Source organism: Acanthisitta chloris, unplaced genomic scaffold (assembly GCF_000695815.1).
Source record: "Acanthisitta chloris isolate BGI_N310 unplaced genomic scaffold, ASM69581v1 scaffold21157, whole genome shotgun sequence".
NCBI lineage: Eukaryota > Metazoa > Chordata > Aves > Passeriformes > Acanthisittidae > Acanthisitta > Acanthisitta chloris.
This window is the reverse complement of record NW_008681267.1, coordinates 9,061-22,334: the sequence shown is the minus strand read 5'-3', so window position 1 is coordinate 22,334 and position 13,274 is coordinate 9,061. Positions and strand designations below refer to the sequence as shown.

The 13,274-nt window shown below is 38.8% G+C and overlaps 1 protein-coding gene across 1 annotated transcript; it reads left to right on the top strand.

Annotated features, from left to right (window-relative positions):
- Positions 1–1,636: 1,636 nt before the first annotated feature.
- Positions 1,637–11,520, top strand: CEP55 (centrosomal protein 55kDa; the record flags this gene model as incomplete). Its single annotated transcript, XM_009078055.1, has 7 exons — positions 1,637–1,909; positions 4,090–4,155; positions 4,935–5,076; positions 7,109–7,422; positions 10,043–10,114; positions 10,743–10,868; positions 11,317–11,520. Coding segments are annotated over 7 exons (1,197 nt in total), but the record flags the coding sequence as incomplete, so codon positions are not given.
- Positions 11,521–13,274: the final 1,754 nt, after the last annotated feature.

Below are 13,274 nucleotides of genomic sequence, written 5' to 3'. Positions count from 1 at the left end.
TAGTAAGAAACTCCCAGTCTATCACTGGTTAGTCCCTTTTTTTTTTTTAGCTTCTTTGTTTCACCCCCCCTTTTCTAAGTACTAAATAAATTCTTTTACTTGGAATATTTCTCTAAAGTTTTCTGAATATATTTGCCCTATACCTTTTACATATGGTTTTATTCAGGGTTCAATGAACAAACTCATATGCAACCTTTTACATCACCACCCTCACGGGAAAAAACTTCTTCCTAATATCTAACCTAAATTTCCCTCTTTGAATTTATCCCCATTACCCCTTATTCTGTCACTGCAGCTCCCAACCAAGAGTCCCTCTCCTGCTTCCCTGTAGCCCCTTCAGATACTGAAAGGCTGCTATGAGGTCTCCACACACCTTTTCTTCTCCAGGCTGAACAGCCCCAACTCTCTCAGCCTGTCTTTATAGGGGAGATGCTCCAATCCTCTCATCAACTTTGTGGCCTCCTCAGGACTTGCTGCAACAGTTCCATGTCCTCCTTATGTTGGGGTCATCAGAACTGCATGCAGTAGCAGTGTCAGTTGAGAAGTCCCAAGCCAAGGTTCGGCTATGGCCAGGCAGCTCTCTACTGTTGTGGCTAAATTCCTTAGTGTATTTGCTGTGTCTGTTGGTGTTTACTGCTTGCTCAGTGTTGGTTACTTAATATTGGGTTCCTGGTTTGCAGGTGGAATATCTCCAACATGTTTAGAAGTACACTGACTGTTTAGAAGTGTACTGACACTCTTTGGTGTCAGTATTTGAATTCTAGTGACCACTCTGTGGTCTTCAACCACTCCCTAAATGAGGATCTCTGAAATTCAGTTTCAATTCAGTTTCACTTTCTCTCTCTTCTAATGACTTGGTGCCAACACTTGGGATTTCTACACCAGCCTCTCTCACAGCTGTCATGTCAGAAGTGTACACTGAGCCCTAAGGTGTCTTAAGTGCAGTACTAATGCTGTGTAATAATTACCTGTGCTGGAGGCCTACTGAAAAGAGAGTGCTTGTTGTAAATATCTGCTGAAACACATTTTGATACTAAAGGGACAGACAGCTTGGAAAAGGGGATCTTCTGGGTGATTTATTGTTAAACCTTTTCTGTAACTTTAATTACTGTTGTGTGCTTTGCAAGAAAGTTCTGCTGCTCCTCAAGAGCTACTAATATGCTAATCAGTACTAAGAATGCAGCACCAACCTCTTCACTGGAAGTATTTTGGAGTTCTTGTACTGCTTGTGGTTAAGGTTCATATACTGTAGTGATCTGTATATACATACAAAACTGAGTACCTGTCAAGTCTGTTAACTTTGGTTCTTTGCATTCTTTCCTTGTTTCATTTATTTCAGACTGGTTTTACTATCACTTGAAATATTTCAGATGGTCTCTGTAGTATTGTAATATTCTCAGCTAATTAAAGGCTAAGAGAGAAGCTTTGCAAGTATCATAGAACCATAAAATCATAGAATGGTTTGGGCTGGAAGGACATTAAAGATCATATAGTTCAACCCTCTCCCCTGGGCAGAGACACTTTCCACTAGACCAGGTTGCTCAGATCATCTCAAGCTGTTGCAAACTTGCCAGTGCATTTGCTGCATAGACTAACAGTTACTCTCGTGTGTCACTTTTTTTATTGTTTCCTGTAGAAAATACTTTCCCTTGAAAAAGAAAAACACAATCTTCTTCTTGAAGAGAAGGAGAAAGAAATCCAGAACCTGAAAGACAAGCTTAGGTCCCAAACTAAGAATAGTGAAATGTCCTTACTGCAAAATCAACTAGAGGAAAAAAGAAAGGAAGCAGAAAGGAGAGAACAGTTACTTCGTTCTCTGACAGAAGAAACGAACAAGTTAAAATGTAATTTTTCTGCTGTTACTGCAGAATGTTATGACCTGGAGGACAGTACTTCTCAGGCATCCCAGGTAAGCACTGAAGAAATGTTGCAGTTGTGAATTGGACTTTGTGCCCCCTGATCATCAATACCTGATATAAAATAGGGTGGAGTTTTAATTTCCTGGCAAGCTATGTTGCACACTGAAATGTTCTTGTATGAAGAGAGATAAGATCCAGATCGGGGGCTAAATGAAGAACAGTCAGGGGCACAACTTCAGCCAACACAGCTGGGGAGGGAGGGAATTCTCTCATGCTGTACTGCAAGGTCCCTTTTTCCAGCTCACACACAGGTGCTCTGACTTGTGATAGTACATGTAATGATCTACTGCTGCTTAAGTAGATACTGTGCCCTCTTGTGTGCTCAGAGGCTGAGAAGGAGCAGTAAAAGGGACATGGGACACTAATAAACACAAACTAAGCTCCTCACCTAATTCAGATTCAGTAGTATCTTTCTCCTGTCGGCTCTTATGTATCCTCATTTGTGTCTCAGTTGATAAAATTGGTTGTCTGTACTCTCTATGGCATCACACACAGTAAATACTTCACTGTGACCCAAGGTAGGACAAGTTTCTTCTCTCATGTAAAGTGGTCGATAGGATGGTGCCAGATCCTCGGCAGCTTTCACAAGTGCACTTAGTTTTCTACAGCCGTTTTTCCACCCCTCCCAGTTCTAATGTTCTATGGAAAATGCAGTAGTATCTCAGCAAGGGGCACAGGGAAATTGGTGCCTAAAAATAAGTGCCTGATAGTCTTTCTCTTCCAGCATTTCCCCTGCAGGTGGTGCTGATTCCCTGTGCGCTGCATAGAGCTTGAGCAGTTTCTAGAAATTCTGCTTTAGCCAAATATGTAGCAAAATACAATCTCCACTTCTGAATGCTAATACATGTCTACATATCACTTCCAATAATGCAGCATTTTGGGAAACACCACTTTAAATGCAGCGGTTTAATTTTCAGTTTTAAGAGACTTTGAATTTACTTAGAGGATTTAAAACGTATCTTTTAATGATATTTTTGTCAATGAACTACCAAAATATCGATTTAAAACCATAAATTCCTTTTACATTTTTAACTAATTTATCAACAGAGGACAACAAATATAACTGATGTTTTGACTGGATGTCTTGGAAAACTTGAAAACAAGTCTAGCAATGCTGCTTGGAACTGCTAGGTGGCCTATGAGCTCTGAAATAGAAACCAGTTCTATGACACAATTTTGAGCAAGTTTTCATCAAGGAAGGACTCTGATGTTCATAGAAACAACTGTAGTGTCTCTAAATGCTATTTTTTATTAGGAAGTGCTCAAGTTCAATAACTGCATTCAAAGTTCTCCTGTATTTTTCAGTTATAAAATTGGTTGTAACTCGTGTTTCAAAAATCACAGGAAAATGTTGGGAAATTGTAGCTTGGATTTGGGTAGTGATCTGCATTTTTATCTTATTGAAGTTCCTTCTGACTTATATCTACACAATTTCATGAAAGCTTTCTATCATGTAGGGAATAAACCTGTCAGATAATGAAAGGAATGTAACTGTTTAACTGCTCTCTAGCTTTAGATGGGTCTGAAGAACTCTCTGACTCATACCTTAAGCACTGTACTGTGGATCAGGTCTCAGAAAATCAGGCAGTATGTCCATATGGTTCCAGACATGATTTCCCAGATGTTTAAAACCTTCCTGTTATCCCAAGGAAGCTATTAGGGTCTCTAGCTTTCCCCAACAACTCCTTGTAGGTGTGGCTTGTTGTCAAACCTATGAATAGAATGTTGTCAAACAAAAATAGAACAAACAACTTTTTTGTGTACCCTAAATATCTTTTTTCTTCAAAAGCTCTTTGGGGACACCTTTCAGGTCTTCCAAAATAGCAGCTCCACAGAAAACATGTGACAGTCTTCTTAGGAAATGTTTTCATGTAACTATGAGTTGCAGAGTAGTGGAATAAATTAAATGTAAATCTTTGTCCTGTATCTTGCAGAAGAGTCTCTTTTAAATCTATGAAATGGTTTGCTACATAACTTAGACCCTTCAAAGAAAAAAAAGCAACAAGTAAGGATGTTTAGACACAAAGGGCACATGTTGCACACATGCACCTGTTCTCTATTCGAAAAATATTCTCATGCTATTTATGTGAGATTAATAGTTCTACAGGAGTAGCTTTGCTGCTTCAGCCATCCATTTGTACAGCTCTAACAGGCTATTCTTTGTCTGCAGGAAGCTGTAGCAAACAGCACTGGATCTCCAGCTCATCTCTCTGAAGTTGAAAGAGAGTTGAAGGATGTAAGTTTCCTGTACAGCATTGCAAGTACATATCATCTGTACCGAGATGCATAAGAATGTAAATTGCCATCAGACACATTTCTGGGTAGCTTGGGACCTTAGAGGGTGCGTTTCCCTCTGCAATATAATATCTAAAATTATTTTGTGATGAGACAATAATTTAAATTTCAAAGAAAAACTTGCAAAAGAAAAAATAAGATTTTCAGCATCTTTGAAAAATCTTGCTTGGAACACAAGAATAAAGTGATTGCTGAAAAATCAGGAGCCCTAAGGAACCTGATCTGACACTGCTTGGATAGCATGAGGTTGGATCAGAAACCTCCTGAGGTCCCTTCCAAGCTGAAGGATTCTATGATCCAATCAGCTATAAAATCCACATCCTGATTCATACAAACACTAAGTTGGAATGATAGTTTTATTCCATTTTCAAGGTCTGCCATTTTATATTTGAGACTGAAAAGTTAATTCTTCATAATCTAGGCATGATTTATGACAGCTTTTGTTCTTAAAGTAATTTTCCTGTTCCAGGAAGTAAACCAGTCAGTATTTAATATTGCTGCAGTTTTAACTTACACTCAGCAGCCTGACTCATGTTTCCAAATGAAGGTGGGTTTTATTTATTGTACAGGGATTACTGTAATTTGCAGCAGACTTAACTAGCTTATCTTTAAACTGTATAATATGTAAGTTCTAACATTTTCAAGAAATGAGACAAATACTTTTAAAATGTGACAAATTACCAGACACTTTTTTTTGTTCTTCTGTTCCTTTTCATGAAGGCCCTTGAGAAAAACCAGCAGTGGCTGCTGTACGACCAGCAACGTGAAGCCTATGTCAGGGGCTTGCTTGGAAGGATCTTTGAACTTGAACAGAAGTTAGAGAGAGTTGGCCAACAAGAATCTAAAGAATCAAATTCAGAAGGTACTGACCTTATTTTTTCCCCACCGGTGACCCAAACCATAATTATCTCTAGAATAAATATTCTGAAAACAAATTACAGCACAATTAAACAAAATCAAGACTTTGTTCTCAACACTTTGGATGCTTATTGGTAAAACTTGGTTAAGTAATATTTCTTTGCTTCCTGTTGTCTAGCTCTGTCAGTTGATTAACAGTTCTTCGTGTTCTTATCCACTTCAAAGATGGTTTTCAACAGCCTTGACACTCTATTAGCAACCTCTCTGTTTGTGGGAAGTGTTGAGGCAAATAGATGTCCATCTCCCATCCTTCAAAGTACACTTTTCAGCCTACATAATGGGAGCAGTCAGGATTTATTAGCTAGGTGTGGATCAGATTTTTTACAAATTTACTTTTTTCAAAATAAATATTACAAAAATGACTCAAGACTGCCACGTTCCTTACTCACCTGTACCTGTTGTTGTAGGGCATGAAAACTTGTCACAGGTTTTGGCACCTAGCCAGAACAGTGCTTTGCAATATGGACCTGGCCACCTCCAGCTCACTTCCTTGCTATGCAGTTCCTCAGTGAGGCATATGCTCTCAGCACTAATAAAATTACAGTCACCTTGAGCAGAAGGACCAGAGGATGTTGACTTGCTTTTCTTATTATCAAATTATTAATTTCATATATGCTGCAACTGACCTGCAAGGTAAATTCACTGAACAGAACCAGCATCATCTGGAGTAAGAGCAGCCCACAGACTTGCCACTTAGGAATTCACTTGCAGTGGCTTCAGGTCTGCATTGCTGAATCTTTATGGAAAACAGTAAAATATCATCATAACCATGTTTTGATGCTGTTCAGAAATCTATGAACAGCATTTTTAGAGGGAGGCAGACTGAAGTAGCTCACCAGGAAATGTAATACCAGGAAAAGTTAGAGCAGTCAATGCTTAGTCATCAGAGCAGTCAGGAGACTGGGAGTTAAGGTGTAAGAAAGTTATCCTCTTCAAGAAGCTAAACAGTAGCAGAAATCCAAATTCCTAAGAACTTAGCTAGATAAGTTGTAAGTAGATATGACAAGTTTCTCTTCTGTTGTATCTTTGAGGAAGTCACCACCCCAGAAAGCAGTACTGCTAATGAGAAGGTAAGGCTTAGCTCATAGCTGAGGGAAGGGAGAAGAGTCAAGCAAGAAACTCTCCCTACTAAATGACACTTTGAAGCATGAGGGAAAGCCTTCAATGGGAAGAGCATCAAAGGCAAGAGACAGTGCCAAAAATCAGCAAAGCCCATGAAATTGTACATTTCTTGTTCTGCTTCTGGGTGTATTTTGTATTGCTACTGAATTTCTGCAGACTGCCTCTTCATTTTTTTCTACTTACTAAATTTTTCTTGGGTCAACAAGCAGAAATTTTTCAAACTTAGGTTTAAGTAGCCGTCACTAGCCAAGAAACAGGCATTTTTAAAATAAAAAAATCTATCCTAGCCCTTTCTATTTGCTATTTAGAAGTAAATGACAGCATACAATTTGAAGAAGATGGTCTGCAAAAGACAGTGGGTGGTCTGACTTTGGTCACTAATGGTGAAGTAGAGTCCATCAGAACCCCAGGGTATCTCTGGGGAGGGAATAGTGCCAGAACCTTGGCTAAAGAGCCTAAAACTGAAGTAAGGATCTAGTTACTTTGGGTCATGATTCCCATGTGTCAGTATAATGCATGAGGCCATATAAGAGCCATGTGGATCACAGAGCTTGCGTAGTCATGGCAAAGGATATAATATTGCTGTAAGAGTTAGTGGTGAAAGTAGCTGTAGCACAGAATGCCATACACAAGCCAAGTTGCAGTTTTCCAGTTACTATATTGGTAAGAACACTTTATGCACTATAAATATTGAAAGCTGTTTTGACTCAAGTTTGGTGCTAATGTGAGCTGTGTAATAGCCTATAGCATCAATTTCTATTAATATGCCTTAAAATGCTGTCAAGGATTTGGTGCTCTGATTTTTAAGTGATTTCATTTCACACTATTATCTCAATTATTTCTAACTCATTAAGGTCATCTACAAGAGGAAAAGCAAAAATACTATGACCAGCTGTTACTGACTGCCAAGAGTGATCTTGAGACTGAACGATGCACTACAATCCAGCTAAGATCTGAACTTGAAAAAATCAAAAAGTCATATGAAGAAACACAGGGAGAAGTAGTGAGGTTAAATGCCTTAGTGCAGTCACTAGGAGTTGCTGAGATGAAGACCCTGGAAAATGAAAATCGAATGAAAGAGAAAGCACAGAGGCTGAACCAAGAAAATGAAACTATCAGAGAACAGCTCAGAGAAGAAAAAAAGAAGTCTGAAGATCTTTTATGTCAGGTAAGTTGATGCCTTTGAGGTTTGAGATCATCAAGAGAGGTGAAAAGTCATACCTAATCAGACTGGACCAACACTCACTCTGCTAACTCTTCTTTTCATAGATCTAGACTTTTGGTTAAAACTGAATTCTTCCTCTAATACATTGGTTTGAATCAAAATCTAGCCTTTTGTGAAATTTTGTTGTTTAAACAAGGAAAGTCTTTGTTCACTTTTTTCTCTGGTCTTATGGGACAGGAGGGAGAAGTGAGAAAATATGTAATTGGTTTCAATATAGTTCATCCTCAAGGTTAATAGTAAATGAGAACAGAAAAGGTAAAAACTCATTTTATTGTGTGTTCCTAACTATGGAATATCACTGATCCTGTGATCACCTGGCTGCTATAATACACACATGGGCTTGGAGCTTCAGAATTGCAAGGTAAGAAGCTGTGTCCCTGGATAGTGCCCTCAGCCAAGCACTGCAGTCACACAACTGGATTGTTTTTCTCTTTGTTTTGCTATTCAGGTGAGTTCTTGCATTTAGTTCTCTGTATGATGGATAAGAACTATGCAAGTACACCTGAGTACTAGAAAGCAAAGGACAGATAAGCAAGGGAAGGGATAGACCTTAAGTTGTCACTGTCTTGAAGATGGCTATGGTAGAAACCACTGAGAAGATTTCCATGATTCCCTATAAAGCCTAAGAAGTAGAAGGCACTCTGGGAAGTGCTTGTCAGACAGGCTGTTCCGTTGTGAGCTTTACACTGCTGTCAGATCTGTTCTGTTGCTTTTGTGTCAGACTTGTGTTCACAGGGCTTGCCCATCTCCCAGGGAGTACCTCGATGACTTTGGTGAAATAATTCTGTTCATATGTGAAATTCTTAATTCTTCCTTCCTTTTGTTTTGAGCCCAATGACTTTAACCACTCTGGCTGAGCAGAAGTGGGGGAGGATGTGTATGGGCTGCATGTTTGTCTTTAAAAATACTCAGTGCTTATCTCCTTGTATTTGAAATACTCATGAGGACTTTGCCACTTCCACTACATGGAGAATTACAGTGGTGTCTTGGAATATTCCTATGTGGATGTTGACACTAACAAAGATATAAAAAAATTTTTGTTTTTCTTCTGGATGTGAAATCATGATCACATATCTGCTGAAGAGAAACTGGAAAGTCCTCCTTGAAGGACAGATCTTAGGGCATCCAAATAAGACACAGTTGCTGTTGGGGAAGTTTGAGGTCAATAACAAAGCAGTGTAGAACTGAAATAACCTGAGACAGGGGAGATTCAGGTTAGAAGGAAAAACTTCTTCACTATTAGGGTGTTCAGGCACTGGAATATTGCCCAGGGAGGTAGTGGACTCACCATCCCTGGAAGTGTTTGAGAGGCATCTGGACCTGGATAGGGTTTAGGGTTATGGGGTTACAGCAGTGACAGGTTGTTGGGGCCTGGCTAGCAGAGGAGCTGTAACTTGAGCAATGGTTAAAGGAATGCTTAAGCAATTAAAAACGAGACACACAAAATAGGTCTTGCTGACCTTGTTTCTATCTTCATGCATTCCTGTGTCTTCAATCCAACACTTTATAATGGTTTTGTTCTCTCCTGCTGCCAGGGTTTTTAGGTTTGGTTTTGTTTTTTCTGCCTTATAGATAAGTCGTCTTGCTAACAAGCTGAGAATAGTGCTGTTGTTTAGATTCTCATAGACACTCTGTAGCTCTTGTTGTCAGTTTCCCAGGATGTGAGAGCGGGATGCAGCTTAAACTTGTAACCTATCATAATTAAGAATTGTACGCACGGACAAGTTGAGCAACCAGTCCAAAGTTGTGTGATCAGTGCGTAGCTGCATGTACGGGAGACATTTTACTAGAAATACTGTTAGGTGCCCTAAATAAAGTTGGCTATCAGAGCATCATATTGGTGTGCTGTAGTCCGTCCCTCGCAAGGACCCCAATAACAGGTTAATGTTTGGACTTGATGATCTTAGAGGTCTCCTCCAACCTTGATGATTCTGTAACAAATCTGAAATATGAGAATAAAATTTAGCAGACACTAAAGCAGGCTGAACCCAGAACAATAGTTCAGCTGTCTATATACAGGCTGGTTCTCACTGGTTAGTAATGATTAAAAGATGCTGATTTCACTTTATTTTTTTTGAAGCTGGACAAAAGCATTATCATAAAAGTTGATACATGCTGGAAATGGAGGACATTTTTATGTGTGCATTTACTTAGTCATTATAGTGTAGTGCTTTGTGAGCCTTAATCTTGTTCTCTTCTATTACAAGAAGTTGCATTGTTTGGCCTTACTAACAATATCATGTCATGTTAGTGCAAACACAGGTTTTGTGTGTATGTTTTTGTCACGAATCACCTAGGAAAGTTCAGGTTGATGTTTCTTTTTTATTTGAATGATAACTTCATCCTACATTGCCCTTCTCAGTGCAATAATGATGTTTCCCTGCGGTTTTCCCCAGGGAAGTAGAGATATTTGAATTGGGTTTGGCTGTTGCATAACAGGCATACATTTTCTGTTGGCATTGGAATGTAAAAGTTTGCTTCCATCCCATTACAGATTAATTCTTTTTTAAGCTGTTTAACTGTTGTACGTGGAAGTTGTGACAAGTGTTTCTTTGCCTTGTAGGTGCAACTTCTTCATAAGTCATTGCTCAGACAGGAGGAGGAGCACTCTCGAATAGCTCTGTTGGAACAACAGGTACCCAATTTTATGCCAAAATGCTGATATTTATTGTGCACAAAGTCTTTCTAGACTAACCTCATAGAAATCAAGCTGTGGATAATCTCTTGATGCTTCTAAAAATTTTAATACATCTGTCAAGAGGAAAATCTTGTAACCTTTACTGATAAGAGGGTGTGATCAGACCTGATACTATTTTCTCCACAGCCACTTGCTCAACAGTTACAGCCTCAGATTAGGTACAGGAAACATCTTCACATGAATCAGCTTGTTGAAGTTTTATAATACACTTCTGACAAAGTTATAGAAAGAATTGCATTGCCATATTTTTCTTATTTTTCCCAAGCACAGTTTTACAGATCTAGTGGATATTATTGGAGAAAAAGAGGTTTATTTGCTAAGCTTGCGTGTAGAGTGTTATCTATAGTTTCTGTCCAAATTATCTTCATACAAGAAGGAACCTGGAGGATAAACTGGTGTTTTTAATGAGAACTTGCACTATAGGCTTCGCTATAAAATGTTACCCTTTTGATCCCATTGTAGGTAATGATTGCAGAGTACAACTGACTTTAAACACATAAATGGGAAGCATTCCTCTCAACTCTTAATAATTTTGCCTTTAATTTTCACTTTGGGGCGCTGCCAGATCCAGATGTACACAACAGACCTAGAGAATGGAGAGCTTGTTCGCCAGAACTTGGAGTATCAGTTGAACAAAGTCCTCAAGGAACTGCACAAGGCCAGGGAGCAAATAACCCGTCTGGAACCTCTGGTATGTACTGAACAGCTTGAATTTAGTCAGGGGTTTTGCATAAACCTCCATCTTCTCACTTTGGGATCTTATTTCAAGTGTAGTAAGTGTTCTTAATTCCTTTAGGTGTGTGGCCTCGAGCTGCAGAACCCTTTCAGGCAGGTAGCTAGGCACTGCTTTTCCCCAGAGCAGGCACAGAGCACGAATACTGCAGCAGGAGGTCCAGAGCAGTTCCTCAGCAGGAGCACAACTGTGTTTTGTATCACACTGTGTTATCTCATTTTGTCTGTTGCAGCATGATGAAGCTGCAATATGCTTCTACTCTCCCTTGCTGCTGGTGAGCAGGGCACAATCCTTAGTGCTTAACACACACAAGGCTCATGTGCCATCAAGCCTGAATATTGTATCCTGCAGTATTTGATCAGCATGTGCATGCCCCAGTCTTACACTAAAGACTTCTCTTTTCCAGAAACTCCGGGAATCTGGGCATAGGGAACCACAAGAAGATCTGCAAGCTGTGTTTGAAGACATGACCATGTATGACACAAGTCCTTTCCGCAAACATTCAAGCCTCCTTGATGAAAGCTTTCTCGAGTGTCCCAAATGCAAAGTGTCTTATCCCACAAGCCAGCACAGAGAATTACTAGCACATATTGACTTTTGTACAGCTTGAGCTCCAAGTGGGCTTGTTATATTTGCTTTATACATGCTGCCAGCATGCTCTTCCACAAAGGCAAAAGATCTTTTTTTAAGCTTTCTTTCCTAAGGTTGTATAAAGCATTGCCAGTTTTATAATCCAGTCCCATAAAAACATTATTGACATTATAATAATTTATTTGGCCTCAAATATTTTACCTGAAGTCCTTGCAAAAAAACCCCCAAACAACTACAGCATTTTTGGTTACAAACAGAAACTTTTTTGGAATTAGGAATATCTTCAATAGTAAACTACTGACTTTTTCCTTGTTTTGCACTATCAAATATAAGAACAGTAAAACCACAGCTATTGTGTCAGGCTTAATGTTAATGTTTGACATATCCAGTTCTTGGTTGGTGAATCCTGATGATTGTGCTGTACCTTAGCTGACAAGGATAGCTGCAAAAGATTTTTGGCCCTTGTAGGTGAACTATATCTATTTATATATACATGGGCTATGTATTTATGTGTAGTGTTTATAGTGTGTATATGCATGTACTATATATCACATACATGTGGAATATATCATCATCTCAATGCATAAAAACTCAGGAGAGTCGTGTTGGATCTTTGCTGTTTAAGATTCACATTGAAAACATCAATCATAAGTACCTTATTTTCCTGAACCACAGTTAGGGATGACTAAAATGCTGACCAAGGTTTAAGCTCTTCTAAAAAAAACCCAGCTTCCTAGCACATACAGACTTCCTTGGCACTGTAAAGAGTTCATACTTCAGGCAATGTCAGAGGCCATTTTTGAAGTTTGGATAGAGAATTATGTTGAATTAAATTTGTTTGCACTTCTGTGTTTTCAAGGTTAAAATTGGGAAATGCCAGTTATTCAGTCTTAGATTTGACACGTCCCAAAATGCAGTTTTTAATGAATTGCTCTGGTGGATTTGAAGTGTCGCTGTACTTTGGTATTAACACAGAACACAAGTTAGCAATAAATTCTGGCAACAAATTAGAGACTGGCAAAAAAATATCCCTTATGGGTTTTCAGCTGCAGCCTTTTTTTTCTTTAGCACCTACTGCAAACCTGAATCTGTTGCTTGCATTTTGTTCCTTGCAGCTGTAGTGAAGTCGCACAAGAAGTTCCTTCCATGAAAATTATTAAAATGAGGAAATTTTGCAAAGATATACTAGTTAAGATAAATTTGCTTCTTTTACAAGTTTGCTGAGGATAGTGGTCTGTCTCTCTTTGGCATTCTGATTCTGATTGCTACCTAGCACCAGCTTTTTCCATTGTGCTTTGCTGCAAAACTGATGCATTTACCCCATAGTGTTCACCTTAATCTCTGATGGTTAAACCTGATTCTTAAATATGAAGGTGTTCTCCAAGTTATTTTCAGTAACTTATTATCAATTAAATCCAGTGTATGTGAGACAGAAAGAAAGTAGTAGAATGGTAAAAGCTGCTACCTTTGTATCTGAAATACCTTCACCAATTTATATTAGCCACTCTCTATCCACTCTTCCATTTCACCAAGCATGTCTCAGGCTAATCTTTGATAATTTGCGCAATTGTTAGCAACATGTTTTCTGACCTTATATGACCATATATGTTATGATGAACTAATGAGCAGAACAGAAATTATGCTTCAGAATCTCAAGGTTTTGCCATGAGGGAAACTTAATTTTATGTCTTTTTAAGGATCCTCTAAATTCAGGGTAATAACTGTGCTTTTCACTGCAATCTAATAATTTTAATCTCTAATTAAACTACTTTT